Source organism: Podarcis cretensis, assembly GCF_951804945.1.
Source record: "Podarcis cretensis genome assembly, chromosome: 11".
Taxonomy (NCBI): domain Eukaryota; kingdom Metazoa; phylum Chordata; class Lepidosauria; order Squamata; family Lacertidae; genus Podarcis; species Podarcis cretensis.
Window position 1 is genome coordinate 66555867 of NC_137180.1, and position 22253 is coordinate 66578119.

Sequence of the window (22253 nt, forward strand, 5' to 3'; positions counted from 1 at the left end):
CAGAGCATCAAGTTCCCCTCCTGGCAATTGGCAAGTGTGCTGGCAGCCCCCTTGCTATGGGGAGGGCAGGCTCTGAGCAGCGTTTGAAATTAGCTGGGCACCAGGCGCGTTTCACGACAGACAACTGGCCTTTTGCGAGAAAGTGGCAATGTCTGGTCTCCAGGTTTGGCACCTGACATCTCCATCTGGCTGGCAGGCTGGCATGGCTGCGATGCCCCACCAGTCAGCTGATCTGCAGGGCAGCGCAGCACCAAAAACACAAGGCACACAAACCATTTGCTATGCAAAATCTGCCTAGACCTATTGTTCTGGAAACTATCATCTAGACTGAAGGTGCCACCTGGCTCCTAGATGTTATATCTCAGTTTCTAACACTGGCACTGAGACTTGGGTGTGGGGCAGAGAAGACCCTCCCACTCCTCCGAGGGGGGGGGGGTCCTCCCAAGCAGCGTTAGAAACTGGAATAGAAAAGCTAGGAGCCAAATGGCTTCTGGGACCTGGGCTGTGGGTGCCAAAACATAATGTCTAGTCGTCACTGGGGGGGGGGCAACACTTTTTATTTATTATTTTAATAAGCATGAATATATATATTTAATATGCTTTATTAATTCCAAAAAGAAAACAGTCAATAAAAAACTGATACACATATAATACTTTCAACATAGCATGAATTAATACACAATTCACATAAGTGACACATTTTTATCAGAAATTGTTAATATATGTTTAATTTGGTGTTTACCACAGAAATATTGGTACCGTACTTCAGTTTTCAAAACACTTATTCTTAACATATTGTCTCTCCTTAAAATATCCCTTGAGGCTTCAAATCATGTACATTTGAGTAATCCTTGAGTGTCAGCCAGGCGCAAAAAATGGCACCCAGACTTTTTGAGATGCTCGCAAATGGAGACTCTTTAGGCGCAAAATGCACCTGGCTCCCTGCTAATTTTGAGCCCTGCTCCTAAGCAGAACCCGCGAACGCTTGGCTTTCTCAACGATCCTGAGCCCTGCAGAGCTTGGAAGGGGAACTTCCCAACACTGGCAAAAGGATGGGGGCTGGTTGAGAAGGATGGGGGGCCCTTGTCTTCTGCCCTGGGGTCAAGGCCTTCCCTGACTTGCGCTTCCGAGGGGCTGGGCTGCCGTGGGGGCACATGGAGGCCAGCTTGCGAAGGGGCCAACCCACTTGAACTTGGGGTGCTACAGAGGTGCAGGATCTCCCCTTCAGGGACTCCTTCGCAGAATGATAGTGTTGTAGAGTCAGGAGGGACCTGGGGGGGCATCTAGTCCAGCCCCCTGCAATCCTGCGCTGCTTCTCTGTGGCTTCCCCCAGAGTGATGGAGTTTCTTTCTCTGGGAACGGCTCCTTCTCTTTCAGTGTACAGAGTCTCCCCCCCCCACTCCTTTCAGGGGTTCACCCATCTGGTGTGGGGCCTGTGGAGGCTCCCATTCTCATCCGGCCCCCCCTGTGGCTCCTCGGACCTGCTCAGCCCCCCCCCTGCTCCCATCCTGCTCTCCGCTGGCCCCTCTGTATGAGGAAGAGCCCTGCAGCAGAATTGGACCTCTGGCCAGCACCCACCGCCCAACCTGACCTGCCAGGAGCCTCTGCCCACAAACAGAGCCCAAAGGCCCGATCCTGCTCTGGCTCCTGGGGGCCAGACCTTTGTTGCTGGGCTGTTGGAGGTGGCAGGAATTGCCCCACCAGGACCAGCAGCCGTGGGGAGCTCTTCCCCCCTCTGTGCCTTTGCCTCATCCCCACTTGCACCTTCTGGTCGCAGATTCTGGACGCCTCTCCTGGGATGGGCTCCAGAGCTCTGCTTTGCTGGCTGACTCTTCCTCCTGAGGAGTCCTTTTGGCTGCTCTTGGATCCGTCCGGCTGCTGCCTTGCAGGATGAGAAGCCAAAGCCTTGACTCAGGCCTGCATTCTTGGGTGACACCTTAGACAGCGTGGAGCTGGCTCCCCTCTGCAGCTGCCTGTCAGCAAGGACGTGTTTTTTCCTGTTTGGGGGACTTGCCTGGCCGCCAGCCCCCCCCCCCCGGCTGTCTCTTGCAAGATCCTCTCTGCTTCACCTTGCAGCATCTGCAGGCGAAGCTTCAAGGCATTCGGGGGGGGGGGTGCACATCTTCCATCTCTGCTGGGGCCCTGAGAGCAGGAGGGCTGTCCTTGGTGCCTTGGGACTGGGAGCAGCAATCCTAGCATTGAGCAGGCTGGTCTTTTGAGCAGCCCAGCTCCTCACAGCGTTCCCTCTGGGGCATCTTGTCAAGGGGCCTCTGGTAGCCTGGCACTCCCCCCCCCCCACATTTAGCTGCTGCCTGGCACCCCCTTGGGCTGCCTCTCGCCTGGACCTTTCTGTCTTGAGATTCTGGGTGGTCTGAGCAGGGGCACTGACACCCGTGGGCATGACTGGGGAGGCACCAACTCCCCTCTGCCTCCCGGGATCCGCACGACCTTTGACACGGCAGCCCCAGGCCTCTCCTCTCTGCCTTGTGTGTGTCAGAAGACGACTTATCTTGTAGATGCAAGAAGCTCTGGTGGCTGCGAAGGAAGAGCTTTGGCAAGAGACCAGTCGCCAGGCGGGGATTAGTAGAAGGAGCCTGGGAGAACCGTTGGGCAGATGCACAGCTTAAACTAATGCCAGTTGGAAGTGCTAGTTGCAAACAGAGCCTCTGTGACCAGCGGGGGGGGGGGGGGGAGAGACACTCTACCTGCCATGAGCAGGTGTTGGCAGCCAGCCAAATAGCCAGGGTTGGATCCTGAGCTCCCCAGAAGAGGCTGCTGTGGGAAGCTGGACAGGGCTGGCCTGGATGGGCCTTGAACAGGGATGATGGACGTGCAGGTGCCTGAAGTTCGGCTGCCTCCTTCCTTGTGGGCTTCCCTCCCTCCTCCTTCTTCCACACAATCTGGCTGACCTGCCTGGCCAGAGGGTCTTCATGCAGCGGGGGACCCTGGCTCTGGATTTACCAAATTGGGTGGGGTGGGGTGGACTCCCAGGACCCTTTCAGCTCCATGATGCTGCCCACATGTGATCTCCTTCCTCTTGTGAAAGGCTGGTTTTCCTGCTGGCTCTTGACACGGATCCCACCCTCCGGAGGCGGCATGTGCTCAGTAATGCCCTAATTGGAGGCGGCTGGAAGAGGCACCCTGCGCTGGCTGCCGGATACACACACTGCCTCTCTCTGGGCTTGGGCAGCCCGGCTGGCAGACTTCCCGGGCAAAAGGGCAGCGGCTGATCCGGTTGCCGGCCCAGACTCCCCGTTGGCCACAGAGCCAGGGCGAGCGTGGGGAGAAAGTCAGGGGGTGGCAGGAGGTCTGTGCAGAGGGGCGCAAGCATTGCTTTGTGCCTGGAATGGTGCTGCTTCTCCCCGTTTCCTTGGTGGAAGGAGTGTTGGTGGCACGCGTGGGTGGGGTGTTGGTGCCTTTGTGCCACACGTGCCGCCCTCTGCCAGGGTGCTTCTGACATTCCTTGGCCTGCGGGGGGGGGGGGAACCCTCCCCTTGCCCGATGGGCTCTGTCAGCCAATGGGGAGCCTGGGCCTCTGCAGGCGCTGCATTGCTGAGTTGCTCAAGATTGCAGGCCTGGAATGTTTCTGTGGAGCGGAGGGGAGGGCTCCTCATCCGCCTCCGCCTCCTGGGCCACGTACAGCTTCTGCTGCTGCTGCTGCTGGCGCTCTGCCTCCCCTCCACCCTGGGGCCAGTGCGGAGTGGGCGCTGGCCCCAGCCCCCAGGAGCAGCCCCTGCCTGGCTGGGGACCCTGCAATGCTCCTGCTGCCTTTCTCGTGCTTCCGCTGCCGCTTCAGAATTGTTTCCCTTTGCTCTCCCTTCTTGCAAAATCCCACCCACCGCCCACTCCCTGCGCCTGCAACACTGTGGGTGAGGCTGGAGCTTGCCTGGTGACTCGCCGTCAGGGGGCAACCAGCCTCCCAGAATGGCTAGCAAGTTCTTGGTCCCCAAACCCCACAGTCAGCACAGCAGCAGACGGAAAGCGGAAGCCGCAAAAGGAGCCTCTGGCAAACTCTTTCTGAGTCTGTCTCCTTGATGAGAATGAAGAAGAGGAGCCCTGCATTTTCTTTGATCCATAGCTGGCATGTGTGAGGAGCTGGAGTCACATTGGGAGCTTTCATCCCTTGCCTGGGCCCCCTCTGTGGGTCTCCCAACCACATGGAACAAACATGGCACCCAGTTTTGAAGGACCCTTCCCTTCCTGGAGACTCCCTCTGTGCTCCTGGCCTTGTCCCAGGGCCATGGCAGGCTGGACTCTGAGCCTCCGGGGTCACTGGCAGGACCTTTTCCTGCCCCTGAGCTCAGTTCCTGGCAGAGGATGACAGCCATGCAGGGGGCAGGGAGGAACTGGCCCAGGGCGGAAGAGGCTCAGGCCAGGGAGAGCCGGGCTGGTCGCTGGTCTCAGGTCAGGAAATGGGCTGAAGGAGATAGGAGGAAGGAGGCGGAGGGGGTGAGGAGCCCAAAGCAGCAGCAGCAGGAGCTGTGTGCCCAGGCAGGCAGAGGCAATCCTGGCTGCAGAGACTGCTCAGAGCAGAGCCCGGGGGCAGCAGGAGGACCAGTGCTTGAGGGCCCTGGGAGGCCCATTTGGCTCGGAAGCTGCTTCTTTCCAGTGGTGGAGCACAGCTGGCCAAGACCTGCACAGCCAAGTGAGACACTTTGGGCCTGGCCGGGGGGGGGGGGGGGCTTGTGCTGCTCAGAATTGGGTGCTCACGAGCCGGTTCACAGCCCAGTGAGGCATGGTGCCAGGGGGCAAGTAGGTGAACCCAAAGCAGGCCCCCAAAGGCCTCTGGGAGCTGGGAGAACACTCCGTACACAGCTTTGGCCAGGGCGGGAGACCAGTGCATGAGGGAGAGAGTGCCTCCCTTCCTCCTGGCCTGGCAGGGCCCCCTCTGGTGCTTGGAGCAGCTTCCTAGGAGAGGGCAGGATGAAGCTCCTTGGGTCTAGGCACTGGGACACCACAGAGGAGCTGAGCTGGGCAGGCTGGGGGGATCTGGTCCCTTGGAGCTGCAAGGGAGCTGGGAGACCTCTTTCTCTGTTCCTTTATTGCCCAGGTGGTGGTGGTGGTCTCAGCAGCCCCTTCCCCAAACCCAGAGGGTCCCTGTCCTGGTGGGAGCCAGCCAACCCCCCAAACAGTTGGCTTCCCTTGCCAGGCTGCAGCTGCCCACATCCTGCGGTTCTTCAGGTGCTCAGCTGGGCTGGTGGAGATCAGGTGGGCAGAAGGGTTGGCTTAACCCAGCCCAGGAGGGAGCTTGGGTGGATTCCTGACCAGGAGACCTTTGTCTAGACAGCTGAGTCTAAGGCAAGGCTCGCCCACCTTCCTGTCCCCCACCTGCAAGCCACAGGTGGGCATCACACACACAAACACCACAACAGAAGGCACACACACCCTGTTCTGTTGGCTAGGAATACAGCATGCTTCTTTCCTGCTCAATTTCTGCAAAGGGGGGGGGGCACATTGTAGTCACCAGGGAAGGTCTTGGGGCACCAGCATCCATGTAGTTGCCATGTGGGTGACCCCTGGTCTAAGGTGCAGGAGGCAGTTCAGCAGTGTGTCCAGTTGTGACTGAGCGAAGGTGTCCTGACACTGGGTTGGGCAACTGACATCTCCACCATCCGACTGGCAGGCAGCAGCACTATTTTATTCTGGATCCTTTTATTTGATGTTTTTGTGTGTTGTGAACCTATAATAATAAATCTCTCTGGGGGAAAAGGCAACTAGACAGCTGTGGTGACCGTAACTGAGGATGAAGGCATCATTTGAGCCTCAATCTTGGCGTTTCTCACCGTGCCTTCAGGTGCCCCTTGGCTCACGGGGCCAAGGTTTGGTGCCCTTGAGGGCCCTGGAAGGCAGCCAGCAAGGAGGGTCCCTGGTCCCTGCCCGTCGGGTGGAAGAGGACCTCCTGTTCAGATGAGCCGTTGAAAAGAGGGGACCCAGCCTCGGGGGTCCCTGGAAGAAGTGTCGGGGGAGTTTGCCAAGAACCTTGTTGGCTGGCTGCCTCCTCCATTCCCTGGGCAGAGAGTTGTCCATGGCTCCTCGCTCCTTTGGCTCCTCTCAGCCTCCGTGGCAGAGGCAGTAATGCTTCTGACAGCCAGTTGCCGGAAAGGGCGGCAGGGAGAGGGCTCTGGTGCCCGAGCCCTGCTTGCAGGTCCCCCCCAAAGGTACCTGGCTGGCCACCATGACAACAGGAGCTGGACTCAGTGCCCCCTTTGGCCTGATCTTGCAGGCTCTTCTTCCAGTGAAGCCTGGAGCCACACGCTTCCCTCCTGCAGTTTCTCCGTCATCCTTGCCAGCCACTTTTCCGTATCTCTGGCTCCTTTTTGCCGCAGGGTCTTATCAGCCGGGGCTCCTGGCAGGCCCCCTTCCTCTTGGACAGCAGGGCTGTCACTCCAGAGCAACTCGCTGTTCCTTCCTGCTCAGTCCTGGGGCCACTTGCTCCCTCGCCTGCAGAGGCCCCCTGGCTCCCCCACAGCCAACATGGGGGGGATTTGGACCTGCCCTCTGGATTGCCGCCACTCCTGTAGCCAGCCAGACACCCGCAGTTGGGCAATTTGCCCCCGATAACAACATTTCTGTCTCGCCAAGCTTTTTCTGCAGAATCAGTTTGATTTGGTGTTGGTCATTTGTTCTCCATTTTATTATTTTATAATTATATGGTGTTTTAATGACTTGATTGTGTATTGTCCTTTTCAAAAATGAATTGGTAGTTTGTAAAAATGCATATTGTTGCAGCATGTACACCTTAAGGGGTCTGAACTGGAGGGGGGGGGACCAGGAGTAGGACCTCAGGTTTCTGGACTAGGTGGGCACTGGCCAACGATCAAAATCCACCAGACGCTTTTTGCATCTGGCTGTCAGCCGCTTGCGACCAAAGGAAGATGCCCGGGTGCCAGGATGGCGCCTGACATCTCCACCATCTGGAGGTGCCTGCTTGGGGATCTTCAGGTCTGGACTACCGTATTTTTCGCCCTATAGGATGCACTTTTTCCCCTCCAAAAATGAAGGGGAAACGTGTGTGCGTCCTATGGGGCGAATGCAGGTTTTCGCTGAAGCCTGGAGAGCGAGAGGGGTCGGTGCGCACCGACCCCTCTTGCTCTCCAGGCTTCGGGCAGCTCTCCGCAAGCCTTGGGAGCCCTGTGCGACTTCCCGCCGGGCTCCCACGGCTTGCGGATAGCAGCCTGTTGTGGGGGCTGGGGTCAGGGGAAGCTCGGGCTTCCCCCGCCCCGGCCCCGCGCCTGGGGGGGGGGAAATAATTATTTTTTATTTATCCCCCCCCCAAAAAAAACTAGGTGTGCCCTATGAGGCGAAAAATACGGTATTTCACACACAAGCAACACATGCTCTTAGCAGTGTTAGAAACTGGGACACACAGGCTAGGAGCCGTGTGGCTCCTGGGATTTGGATTGCAGGTACCAAAACAGAATGTTTAGCCATTTATATATTTATATTTAAAGACAGATGCAACATTTATTTTTCTTTCTTTCTTTCTTTCTTTCTTTCTGCTGGGTGAATCAGGGAGTCTGACGTTCTTTTATTCCTGTGCTCCCCTGCAGACCCCCTGAATCCCCCATCCAGTTGCAAAAAAGGGACCCTGCAGATCACCCATGCAGGAGTGTGCAGCTGCCCCATGCAGCAATCAAACCTGCAACTTTGGTGTTATCAGGACCACACTGTAACCCCCTGAGCTATCCTGGCTCTGCATATCCCATAGAATTCTATCCATTGTGTTCTACCTGCACAATCAGAATGAATTTCAGGAACCAAAAAGTCGACTTTTGAGCCATCTGGCACAAAAATGGCAACTAAACCTTCCATTTTGGCTACTGTAACCCCGGTTTAAGCCATTTGGCGCCTAGCTTATATATCTTGAGTTTCTTTCTTTTTTTAAATAGATTTTTATTAAAATTTTAAAGGTTACACGAGTAATAAAAAAATAACAGCAGAAAAACACCCAATTAAACCAAAAAAGAAAGCAAAACAATACATAAAAACAAGTCCCATCAAAGAAAAAAGATAAAAAAAAGAAAACAGACAAAAAAATGCATACAATCAAAAAAAAAGAACAAATCAAACCTTTACATAACTTTCTTTCTTTAGCTTATTTCCTTGACCTCCTCACACCTCCCCTCTTTGTATTCTGGTTCAGGTAGATATTTCAGCAAATCCTTCATCTTTTTTTTATCCTAATAATTTATCTTAATATACTGTAATTTAACATTCTCTTCTTTCACCAATTAATCATCCATTTTTACTTTTTTTAATCTTATTTCTCCTTAAAACTAATATATTTGAACTTAATCTCTTAAGACATTTCCCCTAGGGTCATAAAAATTTCATTCCACGATTTTCCCATCTCTCATTAATTTTTTTTAAAAATCTCCATATATACACTTTAAATTCCCAATTTTCTTCCACCGTCTCCCCTCCCCGGTCTTGGCCCCTGCCGTCAGTTCCATCAACCTCCCAGCGTCCATCAACCTGGAGATCTTATATCCGAGGCTCTTAACTCTTCTTCACTTCCCTTTTGCCGATCTTCTTGATAATCTTTGGTGCTAAAAAGCAGATCTCGGGGGAGCTCCAACCTAACGATGCTTATATTCCTTCTTGACAGGTCTGCCAGATTTCCATAGTTAAAGCTTGGGCCCACAAAGTATTCCGAATCTTGTTTCACAATTCTTCCAAGTCCAAAGGCCCCAAAAGCTCCAATCTCCTCTTGGCTCAAATTCATATTCCAAAAGTCATTTGATCCCTGCATAAGGGGATCTCTCCACCTTTCCTTTTCCAGATCAGGCCAGGCACCCATCTTCAAAAACTGGCTTCTCCTAATTACAGTCATATAAGGCCTCAAGTTGTAATCCTCCATTTGCCTCTTTAGGGTTAAGGCTCCCCCTTGTTTTGCTTTGTACTCAACAACAGCAACTTTCTCCTTCTCTAATTCATCAATTTGTTCAGTTAAGAAAGATTCCTGTGCCGGGTTCTTGTCGACTTCTATGCTGATATCCACTTTTGTTCCCAAAATATCAATCTTAGTAGCCAGACGCTACTTCTTCCTTTGCTGACATTCTTAAGATGTTCAAGGTCAGAACTAGTTTCTCACAGTCTTTATCTTAAGGCCAATTTCCCAGCTGCACTCTTGTAACAATGTCCCAAAACTCCCTCTAGAGGAAGACAGTCTCCATTTGTATCAATCCTTTCCAGCACAATTCCAAAAGTAAATTAGTAACAGTTTCCAGTTACCTTTTCTTCTTTTTAAGTGCAGAAGCAGACAATAGAAACAATGTCTTTCTTTTAAAGCTAGCTGTCAAATTTGTCCTGTTTACCGTCGATGGACTTTTTGCAAGCCGTTCCCAGGTTCAGAGACGTGACGCTTCGATTTTTAATTTTTCACCTTCTCCTGCAAGTTCACTTGGTCAAAGTTAATAGTTTCAATCAGTGGAGCTTTAATCCTTTACATAAGACTTTCCAAAACCTTAGTTAACAACTACTTTGCTTCAGTCTATTTACAGAAAGGGAAGGTGGACTTCCTGTTTGAACCTTCCCCGTTCGGTGCCAAATTAAATTATTTAAAAGCTCAATTTCCCGTTCTACTCACAGGTTGTTGTTTAAAATCCTATTGTCCACAGGAAAAAAAGTCAGCGCTCTCTGACAGCTGCAATGCGGCTTCGCTCTGTGAAATAAGCGGTCGATTCAAAGCACCGCGCCTCTCACCCCACGTCGCTCCGGATTCCCGATACCGGGTCTCCCCGCGAGTAGGGGGGGGGGCTCAGGAGGTGCCAGCCGAATCCAGGTTCACAGACTTCTTCCGTCTGTGATTTCTAAGGGTCTCCGCCTTCACCGTGGCGGACAGACCCTGTTTTTCACGGAGCCGGTTCCTCCCGATCGGAGGAGCTCCGCCATTGCCGGAGGCGCTAACCCGGAAGTCCTTATATCTTGAGTTTCTAACACTGCACAGAATTGAGGAGGGTCTTGGCTGGAGCTAGAACTGCCCTGTTTCCTGGAACTGCTACCCTTCCTTCCGTTCAGGGTGACTGGTGTTGGGGACCCGGGTAGCTTGTGTTGGGTCCAGCTCCGTCTTCCACTTTCGCCAAACCGCCTTTAGAATCAAGGGAAACCCAGCATTGCTCAGCACCTGAGGGGGTCCCTGCAAATAAAAATAGAGGGAGATTCATTGGAAGTGGGGGGGGGGGGATGATGCTCTGACTTTCTGCCATCTTCTCCCCCCTCCCATCCCGCACTGGAGGTTCTTCACTCACCTTGGCCTGGTGGTCTGACCAACCTGCAGCCAGGGGCGTTGCAAGTGGATGAGGTCCACCCCGGGTGTCATGCCTGGGGGGGACACAACCCCCCCGGCAGACCTGCATGGCGGTGCTCGCACCCCCGGTGGCCAGATTTTTGTGATTGGTGCGTTCGTTGTCATGAAAATCCGCCCACTGATCACGCAAATACTCCTGCTGATCAGCGCTCACATCCCCAGCGGGTTTTATGCGATTGGCAATCGGATTTCCATGATCAGCGGGCAGCGCTGCCTGGCACCCCTGGCAGGCAGTGCTTGCATTCCCAGCTGCGGCAGCCGGGGGTACAAGCGCTGCCTGCCGAGTGGCCGGGGGTGCCAGTGCCACTCGCCAATTGTGAAAATCTGACCACGGGATGACACGGCACAGGGCGTGCAGTGCCCATAGGGACGGCATGGGATGCCGAGCACCCTGTTCCATCCCTATGGGCACCGTGGGCGGTTCGCCCTGCCCCTGGGCATGCCACCACGGGTGCCCAAGAGGCTTCTTCCGCTGCTGCCTGCAGCTTCACTGAACCTCAGGCTCAGCTGTGAAAAGACAAGTGGGATTCTACCTTGCACCCTACCCCCCGATGTCCCAGCCTGGCCCTTATGGGGGGAAGAGTGGGTCCCCACCCAAGTGGGCTTGGAGCCTTGGAATGATTGAATGGTCGAGCTGGAAGGGACTAACCTTTGCTTCAGTGAGTGCTTCCTGGCTGAAGGGACTTGTGGCCTCTCCGGGGGTCTTGCTCACCAGCGGCTGTGGCCCCTCTTTGCCCCGCAGGTGAAGCAGGAGTGGGGACCCCCCAGCCGCCACCATGGTTGCCTTATCCCTGAAGATCAGCATTGGCAACGTGGTGAAGACGATGCAGTTTGAGCCGTCCACCATGGTGTACGACGCCTGCCGCATGATCCGGGAGCGAGTTCCGGAGGCGCAGATGGGCCAGCGTAAGTCGGGGGCAGGGGGGTTGGGTAGGGTGGAGCAGCTGATATTGGGGGGGGGGGCGTTGAATGTATTCTCAGCTGCATCTCTTCACATCAGGCAAGAGAGGGGGGCCTGCCCTTCTGATGAAGAAAGGCGGGGCGTGTTGGGGGACATCTGCAGAGGCGGGTCCTCAGGCCCAAGTGCAGAGGGGCTGGGCCTCCCCAAAGCCGTGCCTGGACCTGCCCTTTGTTTGGCCTGTCCTGGGAGAGTCTTTCCTGCTCTTTTCCAGCCACCGACTTTGGCCTCTTCCTGTCGGACGAAGATCCCAAGAAAGGCATCTGGCTGGAAGCTGGGAAGGCCCTGGACTACTACATGCTCCGCAATGGGGTACGTCCCCCCCTTCCTTCCCCGCCTGGGTTGTCCCCTGGCCGCCCCCTCCCTTGCCAGGCGGGCGTCTCCTCCTTTGCATGGCCCCCCTCTTTCCCCTCCCCTGCCCCCCCACTCTGGGTTGCCCCCCCCATTTCTCTCCTCCGGCCCTCTCTGATGCCCCCCCATTCCAGGACACCTTGGAGTACAAGAAGAAGCAGAGGCCCCTGAAGATCCGGATGCTGGACGGGACGGTCAAGACGGTCATGGTGGACGACTCCAAGACGGTCACAGACATACTCATGACCATCTGCGCCAGAATCGGTGAGCGGGGGGGGGGGATATCTTGATCTACGGAGGGAGGGAAGGACAAGGGCTCCCCCCCCAACACAGAGACATGTTGTCTCCCTCTGCAGAAGTCAGGAGGGAGGCCCTTCTCTGGGGATGTCTCCCAGTCTGGCAGGGCTGACCTCTCTCCCCCCCCCCACCCTCTTGACCCGGCAGGCATCACGAACTACGACGAGTACTCCCTGGTGCGGGAAATTGTGGAGGAGAAGAAGGAGGATCAGACGGGGACCCTCAAAAAGGACAAGACGCTCCTGCGGGATGAGAAGAAGATGGAGAAGCTCAAGCAGAAACTCCACACGGACGATGAGTGTAAGTCGGTGGGGTGGGGGGATGACCCACGAGGTCCCAGGAGCAAAGAGTGGGGGGGGGTCTCTCTCCTTCCCCCTACCTCCCCTCCCAATGTTCTCTGCGCCCCCACAGTGAACTGGCTGGACCACGGGCGCACCCTCCGAGAGCAGGGCATCGATGACAGCGAGACCCTCCTCCTGCGACGGAAGTTCTTCTACTCGGACCAAAACGTGGATTCGCGGGATCCTGTGCAACTCAACCTGCTCTATGTGCAGGTACTGTTCCCGTCACACAATCCTGCAAGTCTCGGGCATTATCCTAACCCCAGTTTACCTATGAAACCCCCTCACCCCACATGCGGCTGCTCAGGGGGACGGGCCCCGCCATAGATGCCACATAAGCCCCACTTTCTGCGTTTGTAAGCATTCAATCATTTAGTGTGGCAGCACCTGCCCTCTGGAACTCCCTGCCTCCTGATATCAAGCAGGTGCCTTTGCTTTGCACGTTTTGGCACTTGATAAAAACATTCTTGTTTAGACACCCCCCCCCACGCTTAGAAAGTAGAAGTAAGTTCTAACCTGTTTTAGTATTTTTACTTTCTGTACGCTTTGAACTCAATTTTAATGTTTTCTCTTTTTATTAACTGCTTTGAGGTTGCTGGGTTTTTTGATTTTCTTTTTTACAATCAAGCAGTGTATAAATTTTGTGAAATAAAATAAATAACCCCCAAGGTACACCTGGCAGGTGCCATGAAGGTTGGGTTGGTGGAGTGGGCAGCAGGTCTCCCCCCCCCCCCGGCAGCCCAAAATCCTTGGGGAGAGGGTGGGAGGGAAGGGGAAGGGCCCATTAAGGAGATGTGAATTAATTCAGGAGAGTGATTTCCCTGTGCCCCGCTGCCTTCTTCAGGCCCGTGACGACATCCTGAACGGCTCCCACCCCGTCTCCTTTGACAAGGCCTGTGAGTTTGCAGGATTCCAGTGCCAGGTCCAGTTTGGCCCCCACAACGAGCAGAAGCACAAGCCGGGATTCTTGGAGTGAGTGCCCCTGCCCGCTTGGCGTGGGCTTCGCGGCGGAGTGCCAGGGGAAACCGGGTCACAGGGTGCCGCACAGAAGCGAGTGGCCTGCTCTTCCTTGGGGGTTTTCAAGTCGAGGTTGGACAGCCGTCCGCCAGGGCTTCTTCACTGCACTTCCCTTTATTTGGGCAAGGCCTCCTTGCTCTGGGCAGGACTGCCCCCCCCCCAAGGGATGAGTTTGGGTTGGGCAGCAGAGGTTTGGGCTTCTTCCTTGCTCTCCCTCCCCTCATGCCCCCCTCCTCTCCTCCCCTTTTCCAGCCTCAAGGACTTTCTGCCCAAGGAGTACATCAAGCAGAAAGGCGAGCGCAAGATTTTCATGGTGAGTGGAAGCGGGGGGGGGGGGGGGCTGGCTGCAACCAGGGACCCCTTGGACCTCCAGGGGAAGGGGGCTCACAGGGGACACTCCTCCCCCTCCACCCATGAGTGGGCTTGGGGGGGCACACCTTGTGCCTGGCAAAATACCTGCTTTTGACAGGAGGACCCCCTGTGGGGGCTTGGGATGCCACTGCTGTGTGGGGCGGCTCTGGCGGGAGAGGGGGCCCCTTTCCCTGGGGCTGGGAGGAGTGGAAGGGTGACCCCCCCTCTGCTCTGCTCTGCTCTGCCCTCAGGCCCACAAGAACTGTGGCAACATGAGCGAGATTGAGGCGAAGGTCCGCTACGTGAAGCTGGCCCGATCCCTCAAGACCTACGGGGTCTCCTTCTTCCTGGTCAAGGTGAGGGGGGCCCTGCCCCATCTCTCTGCCCTATCGGGGGGCAGGGTGCTCGGGGAGCCCCCTGCCTCCATCTGAGGTGGGGCTGTTGCACCCTTGGCACTTCTACGCCTGGCGGGGGGGCGCCTCTCCTGCATGTTTGCCCTTTGAGGTGGGCACGGTGGCTCTGGGGTGGCTGGTGCCCCCTTGGTGCAGGGGGAGCTGAGGGCTCCCCTTGGGCCTGACCCACGTGTCCCCCCTGCAGGAGAAGATGAAGGGCAAGAACAAGCTGGTCCCCCGCCTGCTGGGCATCACCAAGGAATGTGTCATGCGGGTGGACGAGAAGACCAAGGAGGTCATCCAGGAGTGGAACCTCACCAACATCAAGCGCTGGGCCGCCTCCCCCAAGAGCTTCACGCTGGTGGGCCTTCCTCCTCCTTCCTCTTCCTCTTCCTCCCCCCGCCATCTCCAACTCTCTTTGCCCCCTCCCCGGGTGTCCTTTGGAAGAAGCACAGCGGCAGAATTGGGCTGCCTGGGGCTGCGTCCTGCAAGCAGAGGGCAGGCAGGCGGGAGGGCTGAGCAACATCGTGCTGCTTCACCAGCTGAACATCGCAATAGACAATGTCTGGAATGAGGATGGAGCTGTGCAGGGCCTTCTTGGTGGTGGCGCCCTCCCTGTGGGACACCCTCCCTTCGGATGCCAAGGAGATAAAGAATTGCACAACTTTTAGAAGACATCTGAAGGCAGCCCTGTAACAGGAGGCTTTTAATGCTTGATGTTTTTATTACGTTTCATCATCATCATCATTTTGTTTGCCATCTTTCCATAGTTAAAACAATGCTCAAGGTGGCTTACAACATGACAGGATTTATGTAATTACCAACATAACCAAAGTCATAAACAATAAATAAAACACATCAAAAAGTACAAAACCAAATGGAAAAACAATTTCCACATAAATCATAAAATCTAAAACTCAGAATACAGCATTAATATTGTTACGGGAAAAATCTAGGTGGGAGGCTGCTCAGTCCCCCAGCTCATCGGGCAGAGCCCTTGGGTCCCTGCGGAATAAAGGAAGGATTCCAGCCACCAACTGGAGCAAATAGCTGTAGACCAAAGTTTATTGCGCATCAGGTTCAAAGAGGAATTTTGAACCCCGAGGATGGGGAGACAAGGACTTTTAAAACTTTCCCACCATATCCCAGAATACAGAACACAGTACAGCATCATTGCTACATCCCTGACATGTCACCAAAGGGGAGGGGTAGACAGGGGTTACACTAGTGTAACCTTGGCAAACAGGTCCAGAGGGGTCCTTGGTACAAGATTAGCCTAAGCAGACATGGCAGGGCAAGACCCAGGTATAAGATTAGCATAGACAAATATGTCTTAAGTACCCACCACCCAAAGGTACAATAGAAGTTCCTTTGCATGTCTGGCCCCTTGGCAAGTCTTTGGATGGGATTAGGCTTTCCTTGGCCAACAATCAGCTCAGCAATTGTCACCCCTGGGAACTTCCTGGAGTCCTTTTTTAAGGGGAAAATAGCTTTGGAATGGAGGGAACTGGCAAAGGAGTTGATTTTATATGATTGTTAAAGCTAGGTAACTTCCCTGAGCTGTCAATTTGAAAGGATACATTCAGGCATAATATTTGTAACATTTAACTTTAAAGATGTGCCCCCCCCCCGTAATTTCCGTAACAATATCAATCACAATTTAAAGTGACGGGGATAACAAACAGAAGCAATTTAAAAACAAAATGAAATCAAAAACAAAAATGGAGGCCTCTTCCCAGCAGCCGTGGCAGCAGCAGCAGCAGCAGCAGTCCTTTATGGAGCCAGCCAGGCCCCGTCCCAAGCCGGGGGGAGAGGAGCAGGGCAGGGCCCTTCAGGCCCCCAGCAGCTCACACTCTGTTTTTAGATGTGCTGTAAGCCACCCAGAGTGGCTGGGGAAACCTGGTCAGATGGGTGGGGTCTCACCATCATCATCATCACCTGGCTTCACAGTTATCCCCACCTTGTGGCTGCCCTACAGTGGCCGGGGGGCAGTGGGGAGAGAGAGACCTTTTTGCTTTCCTCTTGCAGGACTTTGGGGATTACCAGGACGGCTACTACTCTGTCCAGACGACGGAGGGGGAGCAGATTGCCCAGCTCATTGCCGGCTACATTGACATCATCCTGAAGAAGGTGAGGCTGTGGGGAGGCAGGGAGAGGGGTGCCCACCTCAGGCGTGGCGTCTGCCTGGGCATGCGGGAGGGCAAGGCCAAGCTGGCGCTGCAGGGTGCTGGCCGAGGGGAAGGATGACCCCCAACAGGAGGGTGGGCTGCCTTGCCCTGGCGGTGCTGAGAGGCTGTGGCCTGTGCCCCGTGCCCCATGGCCGCCTTTGTCGGTGGGTGGCGGAGTCATTGCCTGCCCCTTCTCTGCCCCACAGAAAAAGAGCAAAGACCACTTTGGCTTGGAGGGGGACGAGGAATCGACCATGCTGGAGGAGTCTGTCTCCCCCAAAAAGTAAGTCTGGAGGGAGAGGAGGGCTGTGGGGTAGAGGGGGGGGGTTGCTGCTGCCCGGAGTGGGGGTGCTTCTTCTCTCCTCCCTCCCTCTGCTTGCCTCGCAGGTCCACCGTCCTCCAGCAGCAGTTCAACCAGGTCAACAAGGCTGAGACGGGCTCCCTGGCCCTGCCGGGCATCATCCGCCTGGGTGCCGGCGGGCCGGAGAACTTCCAGATGGGCACCATGCCCCAGGCCCAGCAGCAGATCACCAGCGGGCAGATGCACCGCGGGCACATGCCCCCCCTGGTAAGGAGCCCTTCCCTCTCCCCTCCACTCCCGCGGGGGTCACCAAGCCGTTTCTCTGCACGAGAAGCACGAAGAGCACTGAGTGGCTGTCCATCTGGGATGCTTTAGCTCCTGCCTGCAGGGGGTTGGGCTAGATGACTGCAAGGGGTCCCGTCCACCTCTACCAGTCAATGATTCACAGAGTCCTCTTCCCTCTGGGACTGTTTGCACCCGTGGCTGCTGCTGGGGAGTGGTCAGGGCCAGATTTATGTATAAGGTAACAAGCTATAGCTTAAGGCCCCACTATCTTGGGGGCCCCAAAAAGAAATTAAAGGGGGAAAAAACTGGACGTCCATTTCCAATATATAAGAAAAAAAACAAATGAAATAAAACCTACATACCGTGTTTTGTGTTGTGTAGGCTCCTATGACATAAGTCATGGGCCCCACCTGCTAGTCTGCTCCCTCAAATATCACTGGTTTGCTCCTTTCTATATATATAGGAGGCCTACATTCTGATATTTATAATTATTAGTAGTTTGCATCATATACAGTATTTACACCTATTATTTTTTCATATTATAGCAAGTTCCTAGAGACTAGATTTTGAGTCTTTGTAAATTGTGTTTCAAAAGGAACTTTTGTTGTTGTCAAATGCCAATGTGTTTGCATTGTTAAGTCATTTTTAGTTAGAGCTTAATAATTATTTCACTATTAATATACTTCTTTTTAATTCTATTTCACTATTAATATACACCTTTTAATTGTATTTCAATTCAACAATTACTTGGATAAAACACATATTTTGTTAAGTGCAAATGGCTTGAGATACCTATTGGGTCCATAAATGACAGCGACCATTTGTTGTTGACAAAGGAGAGCTGGACATAGAAAGGGGCCTCTTACCTTCAGGAGCTGAGGGCCCTGGGAGTGGTGCTTATGTAGCCCCACCCACATCGCAGCCCACGGGTGCCCCTCCCCACCCAGGGCTCTCTGCTTCCCCCCTCCTTTCAGGGGCCCTTGGGCTCCAGGAGAGGGCCGGGCTGTGCCCCTTTCTTCCTCTTCTCCTCCTTCTCCTTGCAGACCTCTGCCCAGCAGGCCTTGACGGGCACCATCCTCTCCAGCATGCAGGCGGTCCAGGCTGCCCAGTCCAACCTGGAGGACTTTGACACGCTGCCCCCCATGGGGCAGGATGCGGTGAGTGGGGCTGGCCAAAGGAAGCGGCCCTTGGGGGCGACTGCGTGCCCTCCAGGGGGGAGCCTCCCATGTGGAGTCCTGGAATAACGGCCCCCCTTCCCCCCCCCAGGCCTCCAAAGCCTGGCGCAAGAACAAGATGGACGAGTCGAAGCACGAGATCCACTCCCAGGTGGACGCCATCACGGCCGGCACGGCTTCCGTGGTCAACCTGACGGCGGGCGACCCGGCCGAGACGGACTACACGGCCGTGGGCTGCGCCGTCACCACCATCTCCTCCAACCTGACGGAGATGTCCAAGGGGGTCAAGCTGCTGGCCGCCCTCATGGAGGACGAGGGGGGCAATGGCAGGCAGCTCCTGCAGGCGGCCAAGAACCTGGCGGGGGCCGTCTCTGAGCTGCTGAAGACCGCGCAGCCCTCCAGCGCAGAGGTGAGCCTGGCCGCTTGGGTCCAGGGAACAGCTCCTCCTCAGTGCAATTCCTGCCTTGCAGCAGGGGCTGGATTAGGCAACCCTTTGGGTCCCCTCCCTCCCCAGGCCTGTGATTTTATACTTGTATTACGCAATCTCATTATTATTTTTAAAAAAAGATCAAAGTGGTTTCAAAACATACCGTATTTTTCCGTGTATAAGATGAGGTTATTTTATTTGAAAATTATGCTTAACATCTGGGGTCGGCTTATACGCAGAGAGTGGAGAGGTGGGACGGGCGATTGGTGGCTGCCGCGAGCAGAAGATTGTCAGCGGCGTTTTTGCGGAGGGTTGGGTGGCTGCAGCAAGGTCTGCTGGCTATTGGCTGCTGGGGCAAATGTGCGGGCTATTGGCACTTGCTTTCGGTGAGCGTGCATATGATTGATGGCTTCATCGATGTGTGTGCGATTGGCTGTGGCAGTCCTGCAGGTGAGCAATTTTTGGCAACCCCCCCCCCCCAAAAAAAAGCTCATCAAGTCTGGGCAATCTCCCCTCATTTTCTCAATTTGGAGTCCCAAAAAAGGGGGGCATCTTATACACAGGGGCGTCTTATACACGAAAAAATACGGTTTGTTGTCGTTTAGTCATGTCCGACTCTTTGTGACCCATATATGCACATTAAAATCACAGCAACATTTAAAACCGCAGCTCAGTTAACTTCTACAGAAAACATTTTTTGCAAATGTCTTCAGAAGCCTGGCGGCGCCGAAAGGTTCTCAGCCAACATGTCATGGTTAATGTGCTGGACACCCCACCCCCCTGAGAGGCCGCCTTGACCCTCCTACACCCAGGAGAGCCCTGCGCTCTGCAGGGGGTTGGACTAGATGACCCTGAGCTCCCTTCCAACTTATGATGCTGTGATTTTCCATTGAGCCTCCATGGACCCCAGAAACCTCCACATTAACTCTGAGCGGAGCCTTCCGTGTGGCTGCCCCTATTCTGAGGGACAGCGTTCCTCTAGAGATGTGACAGGCACCCAACTCTGCCCACTTTCTGTGACAGCCATTCCCAGCTGGACAAATGAGACTTTACCACGAGGGGCTGCCTGTTCGGGTTTAGGTCTTGTGGGTTGCCTTCAGGGGCCACTCCTAACCTCCAGCCCTTTCCTCCTCCAGCCACGGCAGAACCTTTTGCAAGCTGCAGGCGCTGTGGGGCAGACGAGTGGGGAGCTGCTGCAGCAGATCGGGGAGAGCGACGCTGACCCCCATTTCCAGGTGAGTGGCAAGCGGGAGTCCTCTGGGGCACACCTGGCGGGGGACAGTCTGGCGCAGGCCGCCTGCCCTCTGGCACAGGATGGGCAGTGGGGGTGGCGCTTGGGCCCAGTAACCTCTCTTGTCTTGTGGATTCGTGTGCAGATGGTGGGGAGCCGGCGCCCTCGGACCCTGTTCGCCCCTGACCCCAAGACGGTAAAGGGCCTGAGCCCAGCAGGGGCTGTGCTCTCTGGGGCAGAGCCCTCCTCTGCGCTGCTGCCAATCAGTGGGGCTCGCTGCCAAGGGGCTTGGGGCACTTGCTCTCGCTGGCTCATGCTCGGCTCCCCCTGTTGCAGGAGCCTTGGCCCCTCCAGTTGGTGGGACGGCTCTGATCCACAAGCCAGGAAGCCCCCAAGATCACCGGCCAGAGGGTCCGCGTAGGCCAAGACCTGCAGGACCTCCAGGAGGCTGCCTGTGGGACTCTCCGCCACATGGCATGGTAGCAAAGTCAGCAGGGGCCTCTGTTGGGAGAGCAGTTGGCGCTGACAGATCCTCCCACAGATGCCAGGGAACCCTGCCAGCCTCCCAGCACTGGGTCTGCATCAGGGCAGGGGGCCTTGAGGCTCCTTCTGCCCCCAGCGCCCCATGTGGGGTCTTGGCAGCTTCGACAACAGGGGAATCCGAGCATCTTCTCTCCCCCCTCCCGGTCCTTGCGGTGGGGGGCTGTGGGCGCTTCCTCTTGGTGACGGGTTTGGTGCGCGGTGCTCTCTGCGCCTGTGATTGAGGCCAGAGAGGGTGTGGTTGGGGGGGGTGTCTTGGGGGGGGGGGCTGAGTGCCGCAGGAGCACGGAGGGGTGTGAGGTTTGTGCTTGCAGAGGCGGAAGAAGGATGATCTCACCTGCGCCAGGAGAGCCTGGAGGGGCCCTCCTTGCCCGGCTCGGGTTTCCCTGCTGAATGTTTCATGAGCGCAAGCAGCCAATGCCGCCTCTTCCTCCCCCTCCCGCCCCCCCGACAGGACATGCTGATGCAGCTGGCGAAGGCCGTGGCCAGTGCCGCTGCCGCCTTGGTCCTGAAGGCCAAGAACGTGGCCCAGAAGACGGAGGACTCGGTGCTGCAGACACAGGTCATTGCTGCCGCCACGCAGTGTGCCCTCTCTACCTCCCAGCTGGTGGCTTGCACCAAGGTGAGTGGCAGGCCCTGAGCACCCACCCCTGGCACCCTGGCCCTGCTCAGGGTCTGGGGCAGCAGCTGGCCTTGGTTGTTCCTCTTCCAGGAAACACCCGCCTTAGCATCGGGGCACTTTTTGGGCTTCCATTTGGAGAAGGCCCTCATTTGAGGAGCGTAAGCCGGCCCCTGCCATTTCCCCAAAGAATGACTTCTTAGTCTTGTGGGAAGTGGGGCTGGTGGGGCTGGGGCAGACTGGGCCACTGCTCTGACCGCCCTGTGCCTTGCCCATTCCTCCTCCTCCTTGGCAGGTGGTGGCGCCCACCATCAGCTCGCCCGTCTGCCAGGAGCAGCTGGTGGAAGCTGGCAAGCTGGTGGCCAAGTCGGTGGAGAGCTGCGTGGACACGTCTCAGGCGGCCACGGGTGACGAGCAGCTGCTGAAGCAGGTGGGGGTGGCGGCCACGGCCGTGACGCAGGCCCTCAACGACCTGCTGGAGCACATCAAGCAGCATGCCACGGGCGGGCAGCCCATCGGCCGCTACGACCAGGCCACCGACACCATCCTCAACGTCACGGAGAACATCTTTAGCTCCATGGGGGATGCGGGTGAGCGGGCCTTGGGGGGAGGGACCCCTTGGGCCCCATCCACGGAGGCTGGTGGGGGCTGGCCACGTGTGCGGGAGGGATGGCTGAGGGCCTCTCAGGGTCCGTCTGTGGGGCTGGCCCTCACCTCTCCCCTCCTCCTCCCCCCCAGGGGAAATGGTGCGTCAGGCCCGCATCCTGGCTCAAGCCACCTCCGACCTGGTGAACGCCATCAAGGCCGATGCCGAAGGGGAGACGGACCTGGAGAACTCGCGCAAACTGCTGAGTGCGGCCAAGATCCTGGCCGACGCCACGGCCAAGATGGTGGAGGCAGCCAAGGTGTGGCGTCGGTGGAGGGGCTGGGCAGATGCCTGGCAGGGGAGCGAGGTGGGGGGGCCGGGCGCAGGCCTACCTGTCGGACCTCTGCCCATGTGCCTTGGCAGCCGGATGAGGCCCCTCCAGCCCTGCCTCCTCTTCCCAGGGGGTGGCAGCAGTGATGCTCCCCGTTTGGAGTTCCCAGCAACAGGGTTAAAGAATTGTAGAGGAGGGAGGGGCCCCAAGCATCATCTAGACCAGTGTTTCCCAACCTTGGGTCTCCAGCTGTTTGAGGACTACAATTCCCATCATTCCTGACCACTGGGGTTTCTAGCTAGGGATGATGGGAGTTGTAGTCCCAAACCAGCTGGCGACCCAAGGTTGGGAAACACGGATCTAGACCACCCTCTGGCAACTCAGGAACCATGACTTCGTGTCCTGCTTCTGGCAGTGGAGGGAGGGTGCAGGCGCTGTGGCCAGGGAGAGCCTCCCCAACCCTGGATTGGTCCCCCTTCCTTGGGAAGCAAGAACTGAGTGCCACGTCTGTGCCCACAATGATGCCCTCCTTGCTGCATCCCATTTCAGGGAGGGGGTTGTCCACTTCCCCCGG

The 22253-nt window shown here is 56.1% G+C and overlaps 1 protein-coding gene across 3 annotated transcripts in view; it reads left to right on the forward strand.

Moving 5' to 3' along the window:
• The window catches only part of TLN1 (talin 1), a 53492-nt gene that overhangs the window by 10466 nt on the left and 20773 nt on the right, over window positions 1-22253 (forward strand). The window contains exons 2-20 of one of the 3 annotated variants that reach the window (XM_079996224.1): window positions 11052-11215; window positions 11482-11579; window positions 11753-11882; window positions 12063-12215; window positions 12327-12469; window positions 13101-13228; window positions 13526-13586; window positions 13876-13980; window positions 14222-14377; window positions 16045-16146; window positions 16391-16467; window positions 16572-16752; window positions 17814-17927; window positions 18037-18354; window positions 19509-19607; window positions 19749-19799; window positions 20598-20765; window positions 21058-21352; window positions 21501-21667. In XM_079996224.1, the coding sequence (XP_079852350.1) occupies window positions 11086-11215; window positions 11482-11579; window positions 11753-11882; window positions 12063-12215; window positions 12327-12469; window positions 13101-13228; window positions 13526-13586; window positions 13876-13980; window positions 14222-14377; window positions 16045-16146; window positions 16391-16467; window positions 16572-16752; window positions 17814-17927; window positions 18037-18354; window positions 19509-19607; window positions 19749-19799; window positions 20598-20765; window positions 21058-21352; window positions 21501-21667 (2676 nt within the window). In that variant the 5' untranslated portion in view covers window positions 11052-11085. Of the gene's footprint in view, window positions 1-11048; window positions 11216-11481; window positions 11580-11752; window positions 11883-12062; window positions 12216-12326; window positions 12470-13100; window positions 13229-13525; window positions 13587-13875; window positions 13981-14221; window positions 14378-16044; window positions 16147-16390; window positions 16468-16571; window positions 16753-17813; window positions 17928-18036; window positions 18355-19508; window positions 19608-19748; window positions 19800-20597; window positions 20766-21057; window positions 21353-21500; window positions 21668-22253 lie in introns of all 3 variants that reach the window. The other 2 variants (XM_079996225.1, XM_079996226.1) reach the window with 2 other exon arrangements.